Raw genomic sequence first — 17,765 nt, 5'->3', positions numbered from 1 at the left:
AAAGAGCATATCCAGAAGACTTTTAAAGATCTTGCAAGAGGCAGTCCTGAGATGGTTTTCAAGTCTCACATAGAAGTTTTGCTGAAAAATAAGTTTCTATGGAAGGAAGAACATTAATCTGCATGCCATCCACTAGGTATACAGTGTAGTTAGGAGACACAGTTATGACTTGAGTTTCCAGTATGGGGTGTGAATTTTAAATAAAACTTGAAACATGCAGAATATAACAATAAGTTTAACCATTCTTTTCTCTGAAAATGGCAAGTGCTGTTGTAAGGAAAAATAAAATAGAAAGCCCAGCCCAATCTTATTGCTATGGCCACCTTAAAAGTAAGGCAACCAGGAGGTTTTTCTGTGTACTGCAACAACAGTTTGCCTCGTTCTGCTAGCATGTGACATCAAATATGTTCAAATCTGCTCATTGTGAATGGAGGGGTTTTATGTGGTTAGCTGCAGGAACCAAAGAGTGATAAAGAGAGCCCAAAGGCAAGTGATGCTGAGGAGGTTCCTTCTCTTGCAGTACTTGGTCTGCACATCCCAACATTTAACCCTTTTGATGATAGATGGAGCTTCTATATATTATAAGGAAATTAAAGTTCAACCGTTGTGTTGCTAAGATTTTTTTTTTTTCTCATTTAAAACATTTGCTGTTGTCAACAGTGTCTAAAACAATGCTTGCTGCTTTTCTTCCCATTCAGGTTTTTGAAAGTACTTGACTAAACAGACTATGAGGCATGAAAATATTTTGAGGTGGTCAACTGCTTCAGGCTGAGCATCATCTTCTTCCCTCAGGTGGATCTAGGCTTCCAAGACAAGCTTTCAGGTAAAATCTCTATTGTTTTACAATTGATGGCATTTAGTAATGGATAAGCTTTACAGTGTTTCTTCCAACAGTATTAGATTTGCAGTCTAGAGGATTAAAATGTGTATCTCTTAGAGGAAAAAAGCTAATTGAATTCTTTTGTACCTTTAACTAGTCATCTTAGACCATCACTGGATTATTAGTTTTTTTCATTTATGGATTCTGCTTTGATGGAGTTATTCAGTTAATTTGTTTATTTTCTATGGAAATCTTTTGAATTCTGTTCCATAAAATCCAAGGGAGGTAGAACTGTCAAACCTTATGAACTTCGAGAATACCATCTTCAAATGAAAGAGAGACATGGTAAAATCAGTGTTCCCACTAAGCAAAAGACAGACAGAACTTAGACTTTGCTTATGTTAGGTAGCAGCAGTTGGCCTCCAGTTAAGATATGAGTAAGCCTGCTTTAGTTAAGTCATTTTGACAATTCTGTAAAATAATGTGTTTTGAGAATGGTCATGGCTTGTATGTAATATACAAGTAGATTAAAAAACAGAAATAGCCTATGTCTGTTTTATGACAAAAGCAAATAATGGGATTGTAATTTTTGCTATTCTAAGCTAATTTTTAAGCTTATACTAAACTTGAGATTTGTTCTGTGTATTAAAAATACGTATGTTTCTGGTTCTATTATGTGGCAGCATTTATCTTTTTGATAACATTAGACAATCCAATGGCAGACCAAAGGATGGACATTTCTTCTACCATTAGTGATTTTATGTCACCGGACCCTGCTGACTTGATCTCCAGTTCCCTTAGCACTTCAGGAGTGGATTGTAATAGGAAAAGGAAGGGAAGCTCTACTGATTATCAGTAAGTTGGATTTCTCTTGATTTAACCCTTCTGAAAAGAGGTTGCAACAGAACAATACAGTGGGGGGGTGACAATAGAGATATTTATGACTTTTTTTTTTAATAACCTTTTCCTGACAACCTGTTGTAAAGGCTGTAAAGAAGAAAAAAGCTATTATGGGCTAAGAGGAATGTTCATTACTTAGTAATAAAAATAATGCCTTCACATTAGTGCAGCTAAAATTGAGGGCTATCAAATGAGGTATGGCTGAAGAAAGAAACCTTGGCTTAAATGAGGGGAAAAAAATTAATACTGACGAAGTGGACAACATGAAGGTTGATGATGTAGATCATTCATGTAGCAAATAGAAAGTCTCACTAACAGGAAGGATGCTAATAATTAAGAAGCAGAAGCAAAACTAGGAATAGTTCCTTCTCTTCACCTATTTTTTGCCTGTTTGTTGCTTCCTATCAGTGTGCTGCAAGTCTTTGCTTGATGAAGCTATTTTGGTTTCCCAGTTGAATATGAATCTGGGTAGTCTCTGGTTTGATGCAGTAGATCAGCCTTTTCCTTAATCAACTGATTTAATCTTATGTTGGTCTCTGATTGCAAACTGTTATTCCTGGAAAAATAAAAAAATGTTTTCTCCTGAATCAGTGGTAGAATATGGTTTCGTTTCAAGAAAGCTGCTTCTCTTATTCTTGTTTAGACGCATCATCCAAGCAATACCTTCTGTCTTAGGGCAGGTATTTGAAACACAAAGAAATCATACCACTTGTGCTTTAGAATAGTGAAGGTTGTAGTGATGTCTGCCAAATTTCCAACTGTGTAATGTCTTCCATGGTAGGTACACCAAGACCAACATCCTTACTCTAAGTCACTGTGCAACTTTCGTATGTATTGTAACGTTACAGATTCTAGCTGCAGTGTAACTTGTGAATGGGTTATATCCATTATTAACACACTTAGGGAGTCCTTCTATGGAGGACTTTTTTTTTTTTTTTTTCTTGACACACATTTTTCATTGTGGGCCTTCTGATACTTGGCAATTCCTTCTACAGGGAGGGGTAGAATTTTTGATCCATGCTGTGGAAGACAATTAAGAATTAGATGCTCTGTGCATAGAGTTCCTTTTAGGAGAATTTATGTGCAAAACTTTAATTACTGTTTAGAGACCACAAACATACTGCATACATCTCTTCTGTAATGTGCATTTAACCTTCCTGAAGAGTACGTGATTCTCTTTAGTTGAATTGACTACTACAAAATTCAGTGAACAACCTCAATCATACCAACTTCCTCTTCTCTAGAAAGAATTTCTCCATCTTTATTCTTCTGGGTAGGAAGCATTGCTCAAGTCTTCTTTTCCAAAAGACAGCTTGCTCTTGTAAGTTATAATTCTGCCCTTTAGGTTGTGTGTGCCTTTTATTAAATACATGAAATACCGTTTCCTCAAGTCCTAAGTAAAATCAGTTTACAACAGCTGTCATCGTACTGCAGTTCATGTCGTGTTGCAAAGGAAGTGGTAGTAAATATTCCTATTTTTAAGTAGAACGTAAGGTAGAATTCCCTTTCTATGTGTATTGTTCAGAAATCACTGTTCAGCTTTTGCTGCCTGTTAATGATTTATAAATGGTGTGTGTCCAGTTTTATGCTTCACTTGCCAGAGAATGATGGGCGTAAGGAAGAACCTGACTGTCTTAGTGTGGTTCTTCATCCACCTCTCAAGTACAAAAAAGCTTGTTGGTCAGCTGTTCTTTCAGCTTTCTAGCAACTTCTTTTCAGTTCTTTCTGCTGCTATTCCTCTAGGGAAATTCCTGCCCAACCTATTGCTGTCACTTCAGCAAAGGTTAGCTGTTTTCCACTACAGAGTGTTCTAGTCACTTGCTGGAATCCAAGACTTCATGCACAGGTCTATAAACAGTTTCTTTTCTTGGCAGTAGTGTTAAACATTGAAATAATATTTTATAAGAAATTAAATTATCCTGACACTTCTGTAAATTACCCTCTACCTGGTGGAAATATCTCTTTTATGTTTTATTTTCTGTGTTTCTACAAGACTAAAAAGGATTTTGCATCCTGTAGCTAAAAGTGGCATCATGAGTGGATAACTGATGCCTTGTTTCTAAGTCCTATTCTAGACCCACATGCTATTTCTTTGTGAGCATCAGAAGTGCTCAGAGCCATTGACAAAATCAGTAACTCAAATGTTGAGAGATGAATAAAACCTTAAGCATTATTCAAACTTCTTTAAAAACTAATCACAAAGATGACTAATTAAGAAGTTCAGTGAATAATACATGAAAAAATAACATGTTTATTTTAAAGAATACCAATGTCCAGTATTGAATGGGAGTAAGTGCTGTATCAATGGCTAGTATGAGAAGATTTTTCATAAGGCTTTTATAGAATGTAGCCTCTCATGTTAAAGCTCAGTGGATTTCAGAAGACTCTGCAGTCTTGAAGTGATGCCAGCAGTTAACTTGCATGTAGAAATTCGTTTTCTTTTTCATACAATAAAGTTTGTGTAAAGTTCAGAATTAGGACTTTGGTACTGACCAAAACAAAATGTTCATCTGTTTTGTTGGGCAGAATTAAAATCTGAGAAACTTGGGATACATATCGGTATTTTTATTCCCAACCTTGGAGTCCTCCGAAACTCCATTTATCTAACTGCAAGGACATCGTGCATAAAGCACATATCTTTTGGTTTTGGTTATGAAACAGTATCTCAATGATTTGCATAATAGACATAATTTAAGTTAGTTGCTTTACTAATTTTTCACATTAAGCACAATGGACTACGTTAGCTTTTCTTAAGAAGCAGAATTATTCTCTGAGAAAACAGATTAATTTGAACAAACTTGTCTCCTTAAAATACAGTCACTACTACAGTCACTACTACTGTCTTTGTTTTCATCGTGCTTTTTCATTTCAAATAGAATATAAGTTAGCTTGAGCATTTCAGTAGAAAATGAAAGACATTATTATTTCCTATATATGGTGTATTTAATTTCTCTTTCTTTTCAGACTTGATGGCTTTCCTTTTGAGTAAGTATAAATATTTCAGTAATTGGTTTCACTTGAAAAAGATGCTTGATGCTTCTCCTTGCCTTCCCTCCACTTTACCTAAGATTTTCAGGTAAAAATTAAACCAGACTAAGGCAGGCTTAAGAGCACAAGCTTAAAGCACAGTTGTACGGATTTATCTGTATCAAAACATTATTTTCCTAATTCTTTTGTCTAACAGTCCTGTAGACTTAGGCATTCTCCATTTTATTTCCAGATACTGCTGTGAAGACTTACACTTTCCTCTCCTACTTATTTCCGTATTGTGTTAACAATATTAAAATGTAACAAGGAGGATCCTTTTTCTTTTCCTTAGATTTTTTTTTTTCTGATGTTGAGACAAATTCAGTCACATACACTGCAAGTTGTACTCATTTAAAGTACGTCTGCTTAGTTTTGTACAGTCTCCCATCCACTCTGTGCATTTGTCCATTTCCAATGTTCTACTGCATTATGTTGTCCAGATTATTACCATATCCTATCTCAAAATCAACTACTGTAAGGCACGCTGAGGTGTAGAATGTACAGTCACAAATTAATTCAGGGCAATTTGTGAATTCTATGGTAGGTGCTTTGATAACTGCCAATGTTTGAACTTTTTAACTGTTCTAAATGCAAGTTAGTAGCCATACTTTTGATGAAGGCATGAAAAATATCTGCTTTGATATTTCCTTTGGTGTTTTTTTCCTCTCTAGTTAACTGAAAAATATTTTTGTAGCAGATGATGACTTGAACTGCAGCATGTTTTACTGTCAAACATATCAAACCATGCTGTTTTGTTTGCTTCAAAGGAAATGCAACTGATTTTAAGAAAATGTTTTAATATCATGGAAAATGAGGAACTTCTTTAGTTCTTCCAGTTTCTTACTTTTAAACTCTTCTTTTTGTTTTCAAGATTTAAAGGTGACAGGAATACTTTGTTCTGATTTTATGGTATTGCTTAATTTGTGGTATATTGCTTAATTTGTGATATATTGCTATATTCTCTTTCTGCAGGGAAGGTATGGATACAGATAAAGATGACCAACATGGCAGGTACTATTAGATACAGTCGCTAAAACGTTAGTTCCACAGTACTGACGTATGATCTCTTTCAGTGTCAGTTTGGTCAAATGTCTCAAACAGTTTCTATTTTAAAAATTATTTTAATTAATATCAGTAGATATATGATTCATTAAAAATTGTTTTCAGTACTGTAATTTTGTGATATCATTTCTTAACAGATTGGAGTATACAGACCAACAAGGCAGAATAAAAAATGCAAGGTAGTACTCTAAACAAGTATGCTGAAAAGAACGGATATCTTGCCTTTTGCCATATATGAAATATGTGGCCGTGCTTTACCTTGAAAGTTGTTTTTTCTAACTTTGACCTTTTCTCGTTTCTCTTTATCTTTACGTTATCATTTTTTTCATGTATAAACTGCATGTTATAGTTTTGTGAAAATGCTGATTCAGTAGGTAACTTTTGTTTTAGTCACTTCTTGTTAGTGTTAACATGGAAATTGAAGCCTGCACATGTTTCTTATAATCTTATATTCCTAATCTCATTTCTTTCAAACTCAATAGTGGGTTGTAGAAGTGTTAATAGTGACTGTAATATGTGAAAATACAAAAACAAAAATCATTTAGTGTTTATCATCAGTTTTCCTGGGTAGGAAGAGTTTAGTTCAGAGGTATCTCAAATACTTGGAAATGGAAAACTATAGGATGATTAGAAGCTTTATATTGCCACAGCAAAAGGTAGTGTTAAATACTAGTCCATTCATGCAGTATGCTGATTACACGTACACAACTGAATGCTTTATCCATTGGTATATACAATTTATATATTTCTTTATCTGTAACCTCTATGATTTCCTGATATGTTTCAGTGCTAGGAACAACAACAACAAAGGTGTTGTTCAGCAGGAGAAATCTCCAGACAATTTTTTGCTGTTTCATGGATTGCTCAGAACTGAGGATTCAATGTACTATATGACCAACAATATCTATAGTTGGTAAACTAGAGCCAAGTGCTGCAACCTTGCCTATTGCTTGTAAATGTTACTGTTCCAAGTAATGATCATATAATGTCTGAAAAAGTCTGTATGTACTTTTTTAGGGTGATTAAATTATCAAGGGGAGATTATTTTGTGTTGTTGTTATACAGGATTTGGGGATTACTATTTCTTTAATATGGTTTAATGTTTTTTCTGTTTTCCCCACCACCTCACTTGTTTAGGGAGGCTCATAGTCAAATTGAAAAAAGACGTAGAGATAAAATGAACAGCTTTATAGATGAACTGGCATCTTTGGTACCAACGTGCAACGCGATGTCTCGAAAACTGGATAAGCTCACTGTATTGAGAATGGCTGTCCAGCATATGAAAACATTACGTGGTAAGTTGATTGAGGGCAATGTGTGTGTGTGAGGGGTGAGCAGGACTGGAGGAGAACACAATGGCGTTTCTTCAAAGTCATGCTTTTACTACCCTTTTCTTGCCCCTTTGTCAAAGAGAAGTAAGTTAACACCTCTTCGGAGGACTTCTCCCCTTTACTTAGCGTGTGATGTTGCACATTCATTTATAGCTTACTGTAATCTCCTGTAGGTCCATAGGTTGCATTTTTTTTTCATGAGCTATGGGCACCAAAGCAGTTTAAAGCACTAGTCTTGTCAGGTGTAGTTATATTTGGGGAACTGAAAGGACTAGTGCCTGTCAAATTCACCAGAGCTACTTTAAAAACTGCCATGCTCTCAAGTATGAAGAGAACAATGTGTAGTCTTTTAGCAAAGTGGAGTTTAAATTCTGGAGCTTTATTTAAACAAACAAACAAAAAAAAAAAGACATTTGAAAGATCTTCTGCTGTAGCTGTTGTTAGCTTTTTTCCTGTGTGAATGAAACTGATGTAAGAATGCTATTTTTTCCCTGGAGCTATGTATTCTGCTGGAGCCCTGAGCTTTGTTGGTTCTGTGCTGTGCTGGTTTGAGATGAAATTCTCTTCAGAACTCTTCACCTAACACTCTCATTTGGTAGTGCTGCAGGCCCTTCATCAGATGCAGCCATGAACATTTTTGCCTTCTCTCTTACCTATTTTTGTAGAGCTGTTTACAAAAGGAAAATATAATAAGGATACATTTCATTTTTACGTTCAGTTTCCCCTTCCTTAGAAACTCCTTTGACTTTACAGTTGTCATCTTTAGTACTTTCTTTTCCTATGGAAGCTGTAAGAATACAAAAACATCACATCCTAGAACAAATAAAGGAGTTTGTGGGGGCTACCAGAGTTTGAGAAGGAAGTCATGAGAAAGCAAATGCTGCCAATTGTACTTTCTATCTGGAGCTGTGGCTGATTTGTTTTAACATCAAGATACCATGTAAGGGATATGGCCTCCCTTTCCCCTCTTCCTTGCAACTGAGCAACCACAGGATGGCTTGGTTCATGGTCTGATACCCTGATCCAGCAGGGAAATTTGTAGGTGAGAAAATAATAATTTTCCATTAGCTAACCCCATGAATTATTATGAAGAAAGGTTGAGGGAACTGGGCTTGTTTAGCTTGGAGAAGAGAAGGCTCCGGGGAGACCTCATTGTGGCCTTCTAGTACTTGAAGGGAGCATCTAAACAGGAGGGGGGAATGTCTGTTTACATGGGTTGGTAGTGATAGGACAAGGTAGGATGGTTTTAAACTAAGATGGGAAATTTAGGTTAGAAATTAGGAGAAAGTTTTTTACTCAGAGGGTGGTGAGGCACTGGAACAGGTTGCCCAGGGAGGCTGTGGATGCCCCATCCCTGGAGGCATTCAAGGCCAGGCTGGATGCAGCTCTGAGCAGCCTGCTCTAGTGGTTGGCAACCCACCTTTGAGAAAGAATAGTGATGCTGGTAATTTACAGAAATGGTCACTATTCTAGTTTTTAGGACACAAGACATCTTCCAGTCATACTTAACCTAGCAGTTTTGTAAGGTGCAGCTTTTTCTGCCACTGTCATGTTGATACTTTATAGCAGTTCAGTGGTTACTAATTTGACTCTCTTGTTTTTATGAAGAGAATAAGATAAAAAAGAATCACTCTTTAATAAGATGATGCCTCATTGGTTGCTCATTTTTGGCTTTTTTTGCATTGTTAGGTAAAGTCAGTGGAATGTTTTGTCTTTGGCATGGCATGGCATGAGAGTACTGATTTGCAAGATCCTACCTGACAATCTGTTTACATCACCTTGTCATGTTTTACTAGGATCTAGGGAGAAGAAACAGTTTGAAGATTTTTATTTTATCTCTTACTTTTAGTTTCTGATTCTGAGTATAGACCATGAATCAAGCACAGCATTTGAGTAAAAAAAAAAAAAAAAAAAAAAAAAAAAAAAAGTCCAAAAAAACTTCCATCTCAGAAGGCATTTGTGTTGCTACATCATGCAATATTGTGTTTTTAGCTAAAAAGCTTCATTCTTTTCTGAGTTAGTACCAACAGAATTTGTCATGATAGTAAAATGAAACCAAAAAGCGCCTTTCATTTTAAAGAACAGGTGAAATGAATAACAGTCTAAAAAAGAGCCAAATAAAAATTATTTAAGTGTATATTTTTTTCTTTGTGTCACAAATTAAGTTTGTGATATGGGGATTGTTTTCTTTAGGTGCTACAAACCCATATACAGAAGCCAACTATAAGCCTGCTTTTCTATCAGATGATGAATTAAAACATCTTATTCTCAGGGTATGTTTCAGCTTTTAATTATATTAATGTCTGTGAATATAATTCTCCCAAAGTGAAACTCCAGTATTTTTCTGCCTTGTAAGTTGCTTCACAACTTAAGGATGTTTTGATTATAGAAATTAATGTATCAATCTGTAAGACTATTGCATAAAGTATCTGGGTTTTAAAGATAACTAACATCTCTAAAATTAAGTGGTATGATTTTAAGGGGAGATCTGAGGAAACTGCTGTTTTAATGGTAACCATCTGAATCTTCAGTTACTTCATGAAATGAACAAAAACAATTTTCTTACAGACTTTCTGCAATGGATTACCTTAACATGATTATTACCATCCAATGATATAACAAGCACCTTGTTTAGAGGTCACTGATGTAATGTGACAGTGTGTTTGGCTGCTTCCTGTGTATACTTATAGCGTGGGGAGTATATATGGCTTGTGCCAATAATTAAGCACTTTTAGTAGCTTGTGTAATTTGTGAAGAACTGTAGTGGCCAATTGCAGCATATTCAGAACTGAATTTCTGCAGCATTGTGACCTTGAGCTATAAAGCTAGGGGCTAATCCTGCATGCTTTTATGTGGTCAAAAAATAGTACTTTCAAAACTTGCCTACAGACAGATAGATAAATACACAGGTTACATTTAGTTTCTGAAATATGAACTATGGAATAAGTGCAGTTGAAATAATAATTTTAAAACAGGCATTATTAAACATCATTGTAATATTACTGGACAAAATATTCTTTCTTCCTACATAAGTGATTGTAAATTCTGCCCAGAATGATGCCAGAAATGTTTGCAGATGCAAAAAAAACTTCATTGTAATTTCACATAGTGTCTGTTGACTAAGTTATCTCTAAATGTTAAAAGAGTTCTCCTAGTGTAGAAATCCTGCTGTCTACAAAGTGTTTTTAAAGGTTATGATGGTGCAATGAAGATCTATAACTTAGAAATTTACTTTTTTTCATTTCATAATTAGGCAGCAGATGGATTTCTTTTTGTTGTGGGCTGTGACAGAGGGAAGATACTGTTTGTTTCAGAATCTGTCTTCAAGATCCTCAACTACAGTCAGGTATTCTTTTCCATTTAAAGTAATGTTAGGCCTTAAAAGATTTGAAAGTTATTTTATTATTATACGTTGATATGGGAGGGGTATTTGTGTGAATAGTCTGCCTTGAAAGCTGCGATTTGTTGCAAAGAAAGTTTTTCTCTGTCATGCTGCTGAAGAAGACTGCTGCTGGCTCCCATTCAAAGGAAGGAGGTAAAAAGGTACCAACTTTATTTCACTGTTTGTGACACATTCAGGTTAGGTTTTAACATCGGACTCGCGAAGTGTTAACTAATTTGACTTGTAAATAACTATAGAAAAATCAGTTTGAGGTTTCTCCAATAGCTTTACATGATTTTTTCAACTTAGTTATCTTTCTATTTCTGCTAGCATAATTACTTAAGGAAACTGGGAATCAATAATACCAAAGCCAGGTTTTTAAATATAGTCTTAAAATGAAATGGAACTTGTAATGTATATTGACAGAAATAATGAAGATCGTTATTTATACATCTGCCCTCTTTTCCAACTTTAAACATTGTATTAGCTTCAAAAGCTTTCATCACCCAGCCTTTAGCTAGATATGTACCAAATACCTACCAATCAAGTAAATATTGAAAAAGAACATTTGCAACTATGATTTTTACTTAAAACGTGTAGCATACAAAATGAAACTGAAGAGAAACAACAATACCTGTTGGTTGATTGAGCATACTAATTCTGTAAACCTCTTACTGAAAATTCTGTAACTTCAAAACATCCTGATATCTTCCAATTAATCTTGGATCTGAGATTTTTGATGTTCATTGGTTAGACTTACATGTAGAAGGATTCTTTGTAATTGGTACTAAAATTGTGAATATACACTGTACATTTATTTAAATTTTTGATCAAATGTTCAATCCCTACAGAATGATTTGATTGGTCAAAGTTTATTTGATTACCTTCATCCTAAAGACATTGCCAAAGTGAAGGAGCAGCTCTCCTCTTCTGACACTGCACCACGAGAAAGGCTTATAGATGCAAAAAGTGAGTATTCTTTTTGAAAAATACTTCTGAATATTTCACTAACATGCAAAGTGTTTTGGGGATGCCAAGGAAGAGACAGAAGACAAAGTATGAAACAGATACTTGAATGTAGAAGCTTGTAGTTTTTGCATGCCCTACAGTATAGATGCATTAACTGGCTTCACATGAGGTATTATTTCATTTCCAGGCATCAAAGGTTTAATTTTTCCCACTGACACATGAAGTATTTGTTCTAATCCTTCAGTCAGTGGTCAGGATATACACAGTATTATTTTGGCTATCCATAACTGTCAGTCATGACAGGACTTCTTGTTTTCTTTTGTTTTGCCACTTCCAGCAATGATTTAACTTTTTTTTTTTTTTTTTTTTACAAAGTTTTTAATCCAGTCATTAGAATCATTTCCTACTGTACACCTTAGTTCTAGACCATTATGGTGTTTTGAAGTAGTTCTGTATCTGTGCTGTTTTGAGATGAGTGTGAGTTTAATCTACATTCATAACAGGAGTCTGTTGCTTAAGTAGAAAGTGGTATCTTACAACTACAGATTTCCAGGTTTTTAAGTCTTATGCTTGTCAAGTCAGAAGTTGGTAGGACTCTGTTGCAAAGAAGCCACCAGAACAACTTCAGAAAGTGGAGCCAAGAAAGGTCATTCCAGGGCAGTGAGCCTAGAGGCATCTGGATCAGCTGAAGTTTTTCTAGCTCATGGTTTTGTCTGGTCATGAAACATGCTCATCCAGTTCTATCCCCTTTTTTGCATGCCTCTGAAAAAGTTAGGGCAAAAATAAATACGACAAATTAGTGTTCTCATCTGCTGTGATAGACCAACTGATAAGTTTTCAAGAACAAATATTCTTAAGAGTACTAGTATTTTTTTATTTTTTAAGTTGGCATAAGTGACTTGGGCACAACTTGTACTTTGTCCACTGAATGGCAGTTTAGAGTGTATATGGTGAAAGTCAGTCTGCAGCACCTCCTTGAGGTGACCTCCTGCAATTCTAATTTTAATTAAAACATTGGCATCACCGTTTTCCTCCTTACGTTAAAAGTCTACAGGGTCCTAGAAGGTTTTGTACATTTGTAGCTGCTCATTTATATACATCCCTATGCAGAAGTAGTTGAAGTAGTTAGCAAGCTGTGAAAAAAGTTGCTATGTGATTTAAATCCTCCACCATATCCCAGAGAACTCTCCCCTGGAGCTCTAGCTGCATCAGTGGCCTTGTTGATATCCCATGCTTCTGATGCATGCCAAGCATCTTCCTACCGCTCTGGTTGTACCAGCACTCTGTTGATGGCTTCCAGATTTGACATGCATTTTTTGTACCATGTTTCTACAGTTCTTTTCCATAGAAAAGAATGTGAGAATCTCCTGCAAGTATATGATAAAGGTCAGGGCTTATTGTTAGGGCATATTCATATGAACTTTCTTTGAGGACAGAAAAATTTCTTATACATAATCAGAGGTCTTGGGGATTTGCAGTCCCTGTGTATGTCGCTGCTACCTTTTCCCCCTTCCATCATAGAATCATAGAAGGGTTTGGGTCAGAAGGAACCTTAAAAGCCATCCAGTTCCAACCCCCTGCCATGGGCAGGGACACCTCCCACCAGACCTTGTTATTCAAAGCCCCATCCAACCTGGCCTTGAACGCTTCCAGGGATGGGACATCTACAGCTCCTTTGGGCAGCGTGTTCCAGTGCCTCACAGCCCTCTGAGTGAAGAATTTCTTCTTAACATCTCATCTAAATCTCCCTTCTTTTAGCTTAAAACCATTCCTGCTCGTCCTATCACTATGTGACTTTGTAAAAAGTCTCTCTCCAGCTTTCTTGTAGGCCCTCTTTAAGTACTGATAGGCCTCTATAAAGCATCCCTGGAGTCTTTTCTTCTTCAGGCTAAACAATTCCATGTCTCTCGGACTGTTTTCGTAGGGGAGGTGCTCCAGCCCTCTGTTCATCCTTGTGGCCCTCCTCTGGACCCACTCCAACAGCTCCATGTCCTTGTGTTGGGGCCTCCTGAGCTGAGACAGCACTCCAAATGGGGTCTCCTAAGAGCAGAGCAGAGGGGGAGAATCACCTCCATAGACCTGCTGGCTATGCTTCATTGTCAGAACAATGTAAAAATATGTCTTGAGACACTGCAGTTGAGAGGGTCCTGGAACGTCACTTGGTCTGTTCTGCTTTGTACATGCATATAGGCTCTTTGGGTGTGTTTTGTGATTAAAAATAAGTCTTCCAGTCTGAAGGGTCACAGGCTTATCTAGTAACTATATGTATGAAGTACTGCTCTAGTTATGGGTAAATAATCTTTCCCTAATTTTAATCTGTTTATTAATGTTTGAAGAAATCATGTTTATCGCAAAACTTGTATGGACTTTTACCATCTATTTCTAATCTTCACATTTAGAAGCCTCTGTTCTCAAGCTTGTGTCAATGCTTTCATGGTAGAAAATGTAATCAGAAATTCTGTGTGGTTGGTTGAGCTATCCTGTGCATGTTCATGTAAATGAAAATCTCCAAAATTGCACTTCAGCTTCTGAATGAGGATATAATGACTGGGACCTTGTGCAAGTCCTCAGAAAGTTAAAACATCATGCAGTTTAATAGTATGATGTAATTATTTGTTCAGTTAACTTTTTACCCTCCAAAGAAGGCTTCCTCACTTCCTCTGTTTGCTACAGCTGGACTCCCAGTTAAAACTGATATAACGCCTGGGCCATCAAGACTATGTTCTGGAGCAAGACGGTCCTTCTTTTGTAGGATGAAGTGCAATAGACCTTCAGTGAAAGTAGAAGACAAGGATTTTCCTTCAACCTGTTCAAAGAAGAAAGGTAACAATTATGAATTTTATTATCAAGTATAGTGGCAGTCAGGCTTTTTTGTATATAACTGTTCACTTGCGGTGGTTAAGGTTTTTATATTTATTGAGCAGCATCAATGTTTCTTCATAAGATGTTATGTGAACTACGTATTGGTCTATTACTTTTCTCTCTTGATACTGTTCCATTTTTTCCTGTTTAACATATTGGATTAGCATATAGAGCCAAATTCTCCCCTCTGCTCTCTTGAAATTGTTGCTGGCAGTTTGTGCTGATGGTTCTGGTGTGGTTAATGCATCTTCAGAAGCCAAACATTACATTCATGCTTAATGTTCTAGCCCATGTCTCCAGTAAAGAGAAGCTGTTACCCTTGCTGTTCTTCTGCTCCATATTTGACAAGTAATATCTGGATGGATATCCAACTTATAAAATGAATTTATTATGAGTTCATTTCTGGGTTTAGTACATTCTGAGTAGCGGAAACAGTATTTCTACACCAGAAGTATTCGGTCATAATGTTATCTAAGGTTTGGATATTTTTTCCTCTGCAGTGTATTCTTCCAGATATATTGGAGTATATATTTTGACCACGTTTGAAAGTTTCTTCTTTTGAGTACTTCAGAGAATGCATTTTTTATTAGTTAAATTTGTATCATACTTCAGTGCTCATCCCTGAGTAAATCACTTTATGCAGTTAGGCACAAGGATTTCTTCTGTGAAAGTCTCCTTTCTTGCAGTTATAAGGCCTGCTCAGTGCTGAGGAGTATCAGTTCTTTCAGATATGGGCTGTATTATTTGTCATTGTGAATCTTAGTCTTCTCCTCCATGTGCAACTTATCCTCTGTACACCCAAACAGTGCATTTTCTGCCAGCCATTTTTTTTTGGTAGGAGATTCATGTTAAGTTGACGAAGGTGTCTTATTTATTAATATATCAATTTCTTCAAACAATCCTTTATTAACATAATGTATTTTCAAACAACCTTTTATTAACATTACATTAGCATCCTTTGCTGAAATAAGATGTGATGCAATTTCTACTTAAAGATGATCAGAAGTTAGTCTGAACGATGGGATGTTTCAGTATAAACAATGACTTTGTAGAGAGAACTTTTACATGGATGTATCTCAAATGAGCTGCATTGAAACAGGAGTGCTGAAAAAGCCCTTAGTGAGCAGTGTCACAAATATCCTGGGTGAGAGAGGAACTGTACATGTATTTTAGCAGAACTGAGAGATGAGTTCTCCAAAAGCAGTATCTATGGCCTAACTGTTTTGTTGTTTTTTTTCTTTTTACAGTGGACCGCAAAAGCTTTTGCACTATCCATAGTACAGGTTATTTAAAAAGCTGGCCACCAACAAAAGTGGGACTAGATGAAGATAATGAACCAGATAATGAGGGTTGTAATTTAAGCTGTCTTGTTGCAATTGGACGGCTGCATCCTCATGTAGTACCGCAGCCGGTCAACGGTGAGATCAGGGTGAAACCTACAGAATATGTTTCTCGACATGCGATAGATGGAAAGTTTGTTTTTGTAGATCAGAGGTAAGAATACTTGTAATTTCCACAATACATCATTCTAATACTGATTTGATGATAGTGTGGTATTTAGAGAAGTGTAACTACTATTGGAAAAAAAGTTCTTTTCAGCTTTTTTCTAAATCCCAACTGCAAATTATTTTGGCTTTTGAGATCCAGCTTAAAGCTACCACTATGTATTTATTAGGTTTTACTGATTAAATAACAAAAGCTCCAAAACTATTTTTTACTAGACAGAATAATCCAAGTATCATTTCTGCCTGTTCATTAGGAATATGTGTATATATGTAATCTTCAGAAGAATATGCTATCCTGTTTTTTAACTGGACTTTGTAATTACAACATTTTGTTGTTTGCAATCTTTTGCAAATGCTACGTGGGTAAGTTATCGCACAGGCTGCATTAAGCTTTGGTAGTATATACATTTATCTACTTGGACATACTCTGCTGAATTAATACTTCTGTATATGATCTTATGTATTTTTAAGAAAGAAAGCTTTCCATAAGCTTTACTTTTGGAAAAGATTTGAGAACTCAGACCGATGTGGTATCTTCTTTCAAACATCAGTTTTATTATCTATTTATTTATTAAGGCTAATTTTTATCTTTAAAAAAGAAATTGCTTGAATTTTCTTACTTAGTAAAGAGACATGACCTGAACCTTCCTTCAAAATAACTGGCATTCCCAAGGGAAAAGGGGTGGTTGAAGGATGGTACTGGGGAGGGGACGGGTTGTTTGGGGGGAGTGTTTTTGTTTCACTTCCTTGCCAAGATGGGTTGAGACTGCCCAGCGGAGACTGTTTCACAGAGTCTGTGGCTTAGGCCCAATTACTTAAAATGTAAAAAAAAAAAAAAAAAAAAAGACCAGGCTCCAAACTCTGCCAGAATCTGCCTGCTGGAATTTGTTTCTGGGGTGTATCTGCTGTCTGCTGATTTTTAGTGGACTTTGAGAGGAAGTAGAGCTGGTTGTCTTGAGGAAAAATTACAGTAAGCAGAACCTTTGTTAATGGTGTCTGTCTGGTTGGGGTGTTTTTTTTTTTTTTTCTCTTTTGTTTTTAATTTGGTAGCAAGCTTTTTGAAATACCAGCTCTTCTGCAGCAGTACTTAAAACTGGTGGTCACTGTGGGAGCTTTGAAAATACTCGTAGCCTTTCTGTTGTTCAGAAAGTGTGCCAAGCTGTCATGCCAAGGTATGGTAGTTTATGAACTCTGTTTTTGAAAGATCAAACCTATTATCCTGATAGATATTGAAGTATTTCCAAAATAATGATTCAGAAAACATTGACGACTTGGATTCAAACGTGTATACTCTTGTTTGTTTTCCATCTGAATGCTAAATCTGAATCCTTTTTGTTGCACTTTAAGTCCATTATAACTAGGTGAACAGATTTTATCTGTTCTTTTTTTTTGCTGTTCTAATGTTCCTTTGAGATGGGAGTCACAAGTGTAATGAAATGTCTTTCTTGTGAGGGTAGGAAGAGAGTTAAGTTCAATCTTTCCTCAGGTGGTAGTTTCTGGGTGTTCTTGTTGCTGGCCTCTGGAGTGCCTGATTCAACTGCATCTTTCTTGAAGTCAGGTTCTGAAATTACTAGGGCTCAGTAGTTTCTTGTTCTCCATCCATGCCAGCAGCTCCTGGAATGCTACCAGAGAGTCTGATCAAGAGTCCCTGACTTTCCTGTACTGCAGGTGTGTTTAGTTGTACAATTTTCTGATGAGGAAGAAAATAAATTGGCTTTGTGTCTGCTTTTGATGAAAGAAAAAAATAGTTGTATTTGCTTCATGCTTCTGTTTGATTTAAACCAGATGCATAGTAGGTTTCTTAATGCTTCTTTAGGAAAATTCTATTTGTTAACCTTTTCATATGGGCCTGGTTGATGGTTTGCTTTTTTGTTTGTTTTTTGTCCAACTCTTAAGGGTTGTAACTA

The 17,765-nt window shown here is 36.1% G+C and overlaps 1 protein-coding gene across 14 annotated transcripts in view; it reads left to right on the top strand.

The window, feature by feature from the left end:
- The window catches only part of BMAL1 (basic helix-loop-helix ARNT like 1), a 47,552-nt gene that overhangs the window by 22,535 nt on the left and 7,252 nt on the right, over positions 1-17,765 (top strand). For 3 of the 14 annotated variants that reach the window (XM_084519798.1, XM_084519796.1, XM_084519797.1), the window contains 12 exons: positions 699-823; positions 1,504-1,675; positions 4,685-4,705; positions 5,720-5,758; positions 5,947-5,988; positions 6,947-7,104; positions 9,334-9,413; positions 10,394-10,486; positions 11,374-11,491; positions 14,165-14,314; positions 15,601-15,847; positions 17,467-17,526. In XM_084519798.1, the coding sequence (XP_084375924.1) occupies positions 1,536-1,675; positions 4,685-4,705; positions 5,720-5,758; positions 5,947-5,988; positions 6,947-7,104; positions 9,334-9,413; positions 10,394-10,486; positions 11,374-11,491; positions 14,165-14,314; positions 15,601-15,847; positions 17,467-17,526 (1,148 nt within the window). In that variant the 5' untranslated portion in view covers positions 699-823; positions 1,504-1,535. Of the gene's footprint in view, positions 1-698; positions 824-1,503; positions 1,676-4,684; positions 4,706-5,719; positions 5,759-5,946; positions 5,989-6,946; positions 7,105-9,333; positions 9,414-10,393; positions 10,487-11,373; positions 11,492-14,164; positions 14,315-15,600; positions 15,848-17,466; positions 17,527-17,765 lie in introns of those variants that run through there. The other 11 variants (XM_084519795.1, XM_084519794.1, XM_084519788.1 and 8 more) reach the window with 7 other exon arrangements.

The sequence above is a fragment of the Aythya ferina genome, assembly GCF_964211825.1.
Source record: "Aythya ferina genome assembly, chromosome: 5".
NCBI lineage: Eukaryota > Metazoa > Chordata > Aves > Anseriformes > Anatidae > Aythya > Aythya ferina.
The sequence above is the reverse complement of the archived record's forward strand: the minus strand, read 5'-3'. Positions and strand labels throughout refer to the sequence as shown.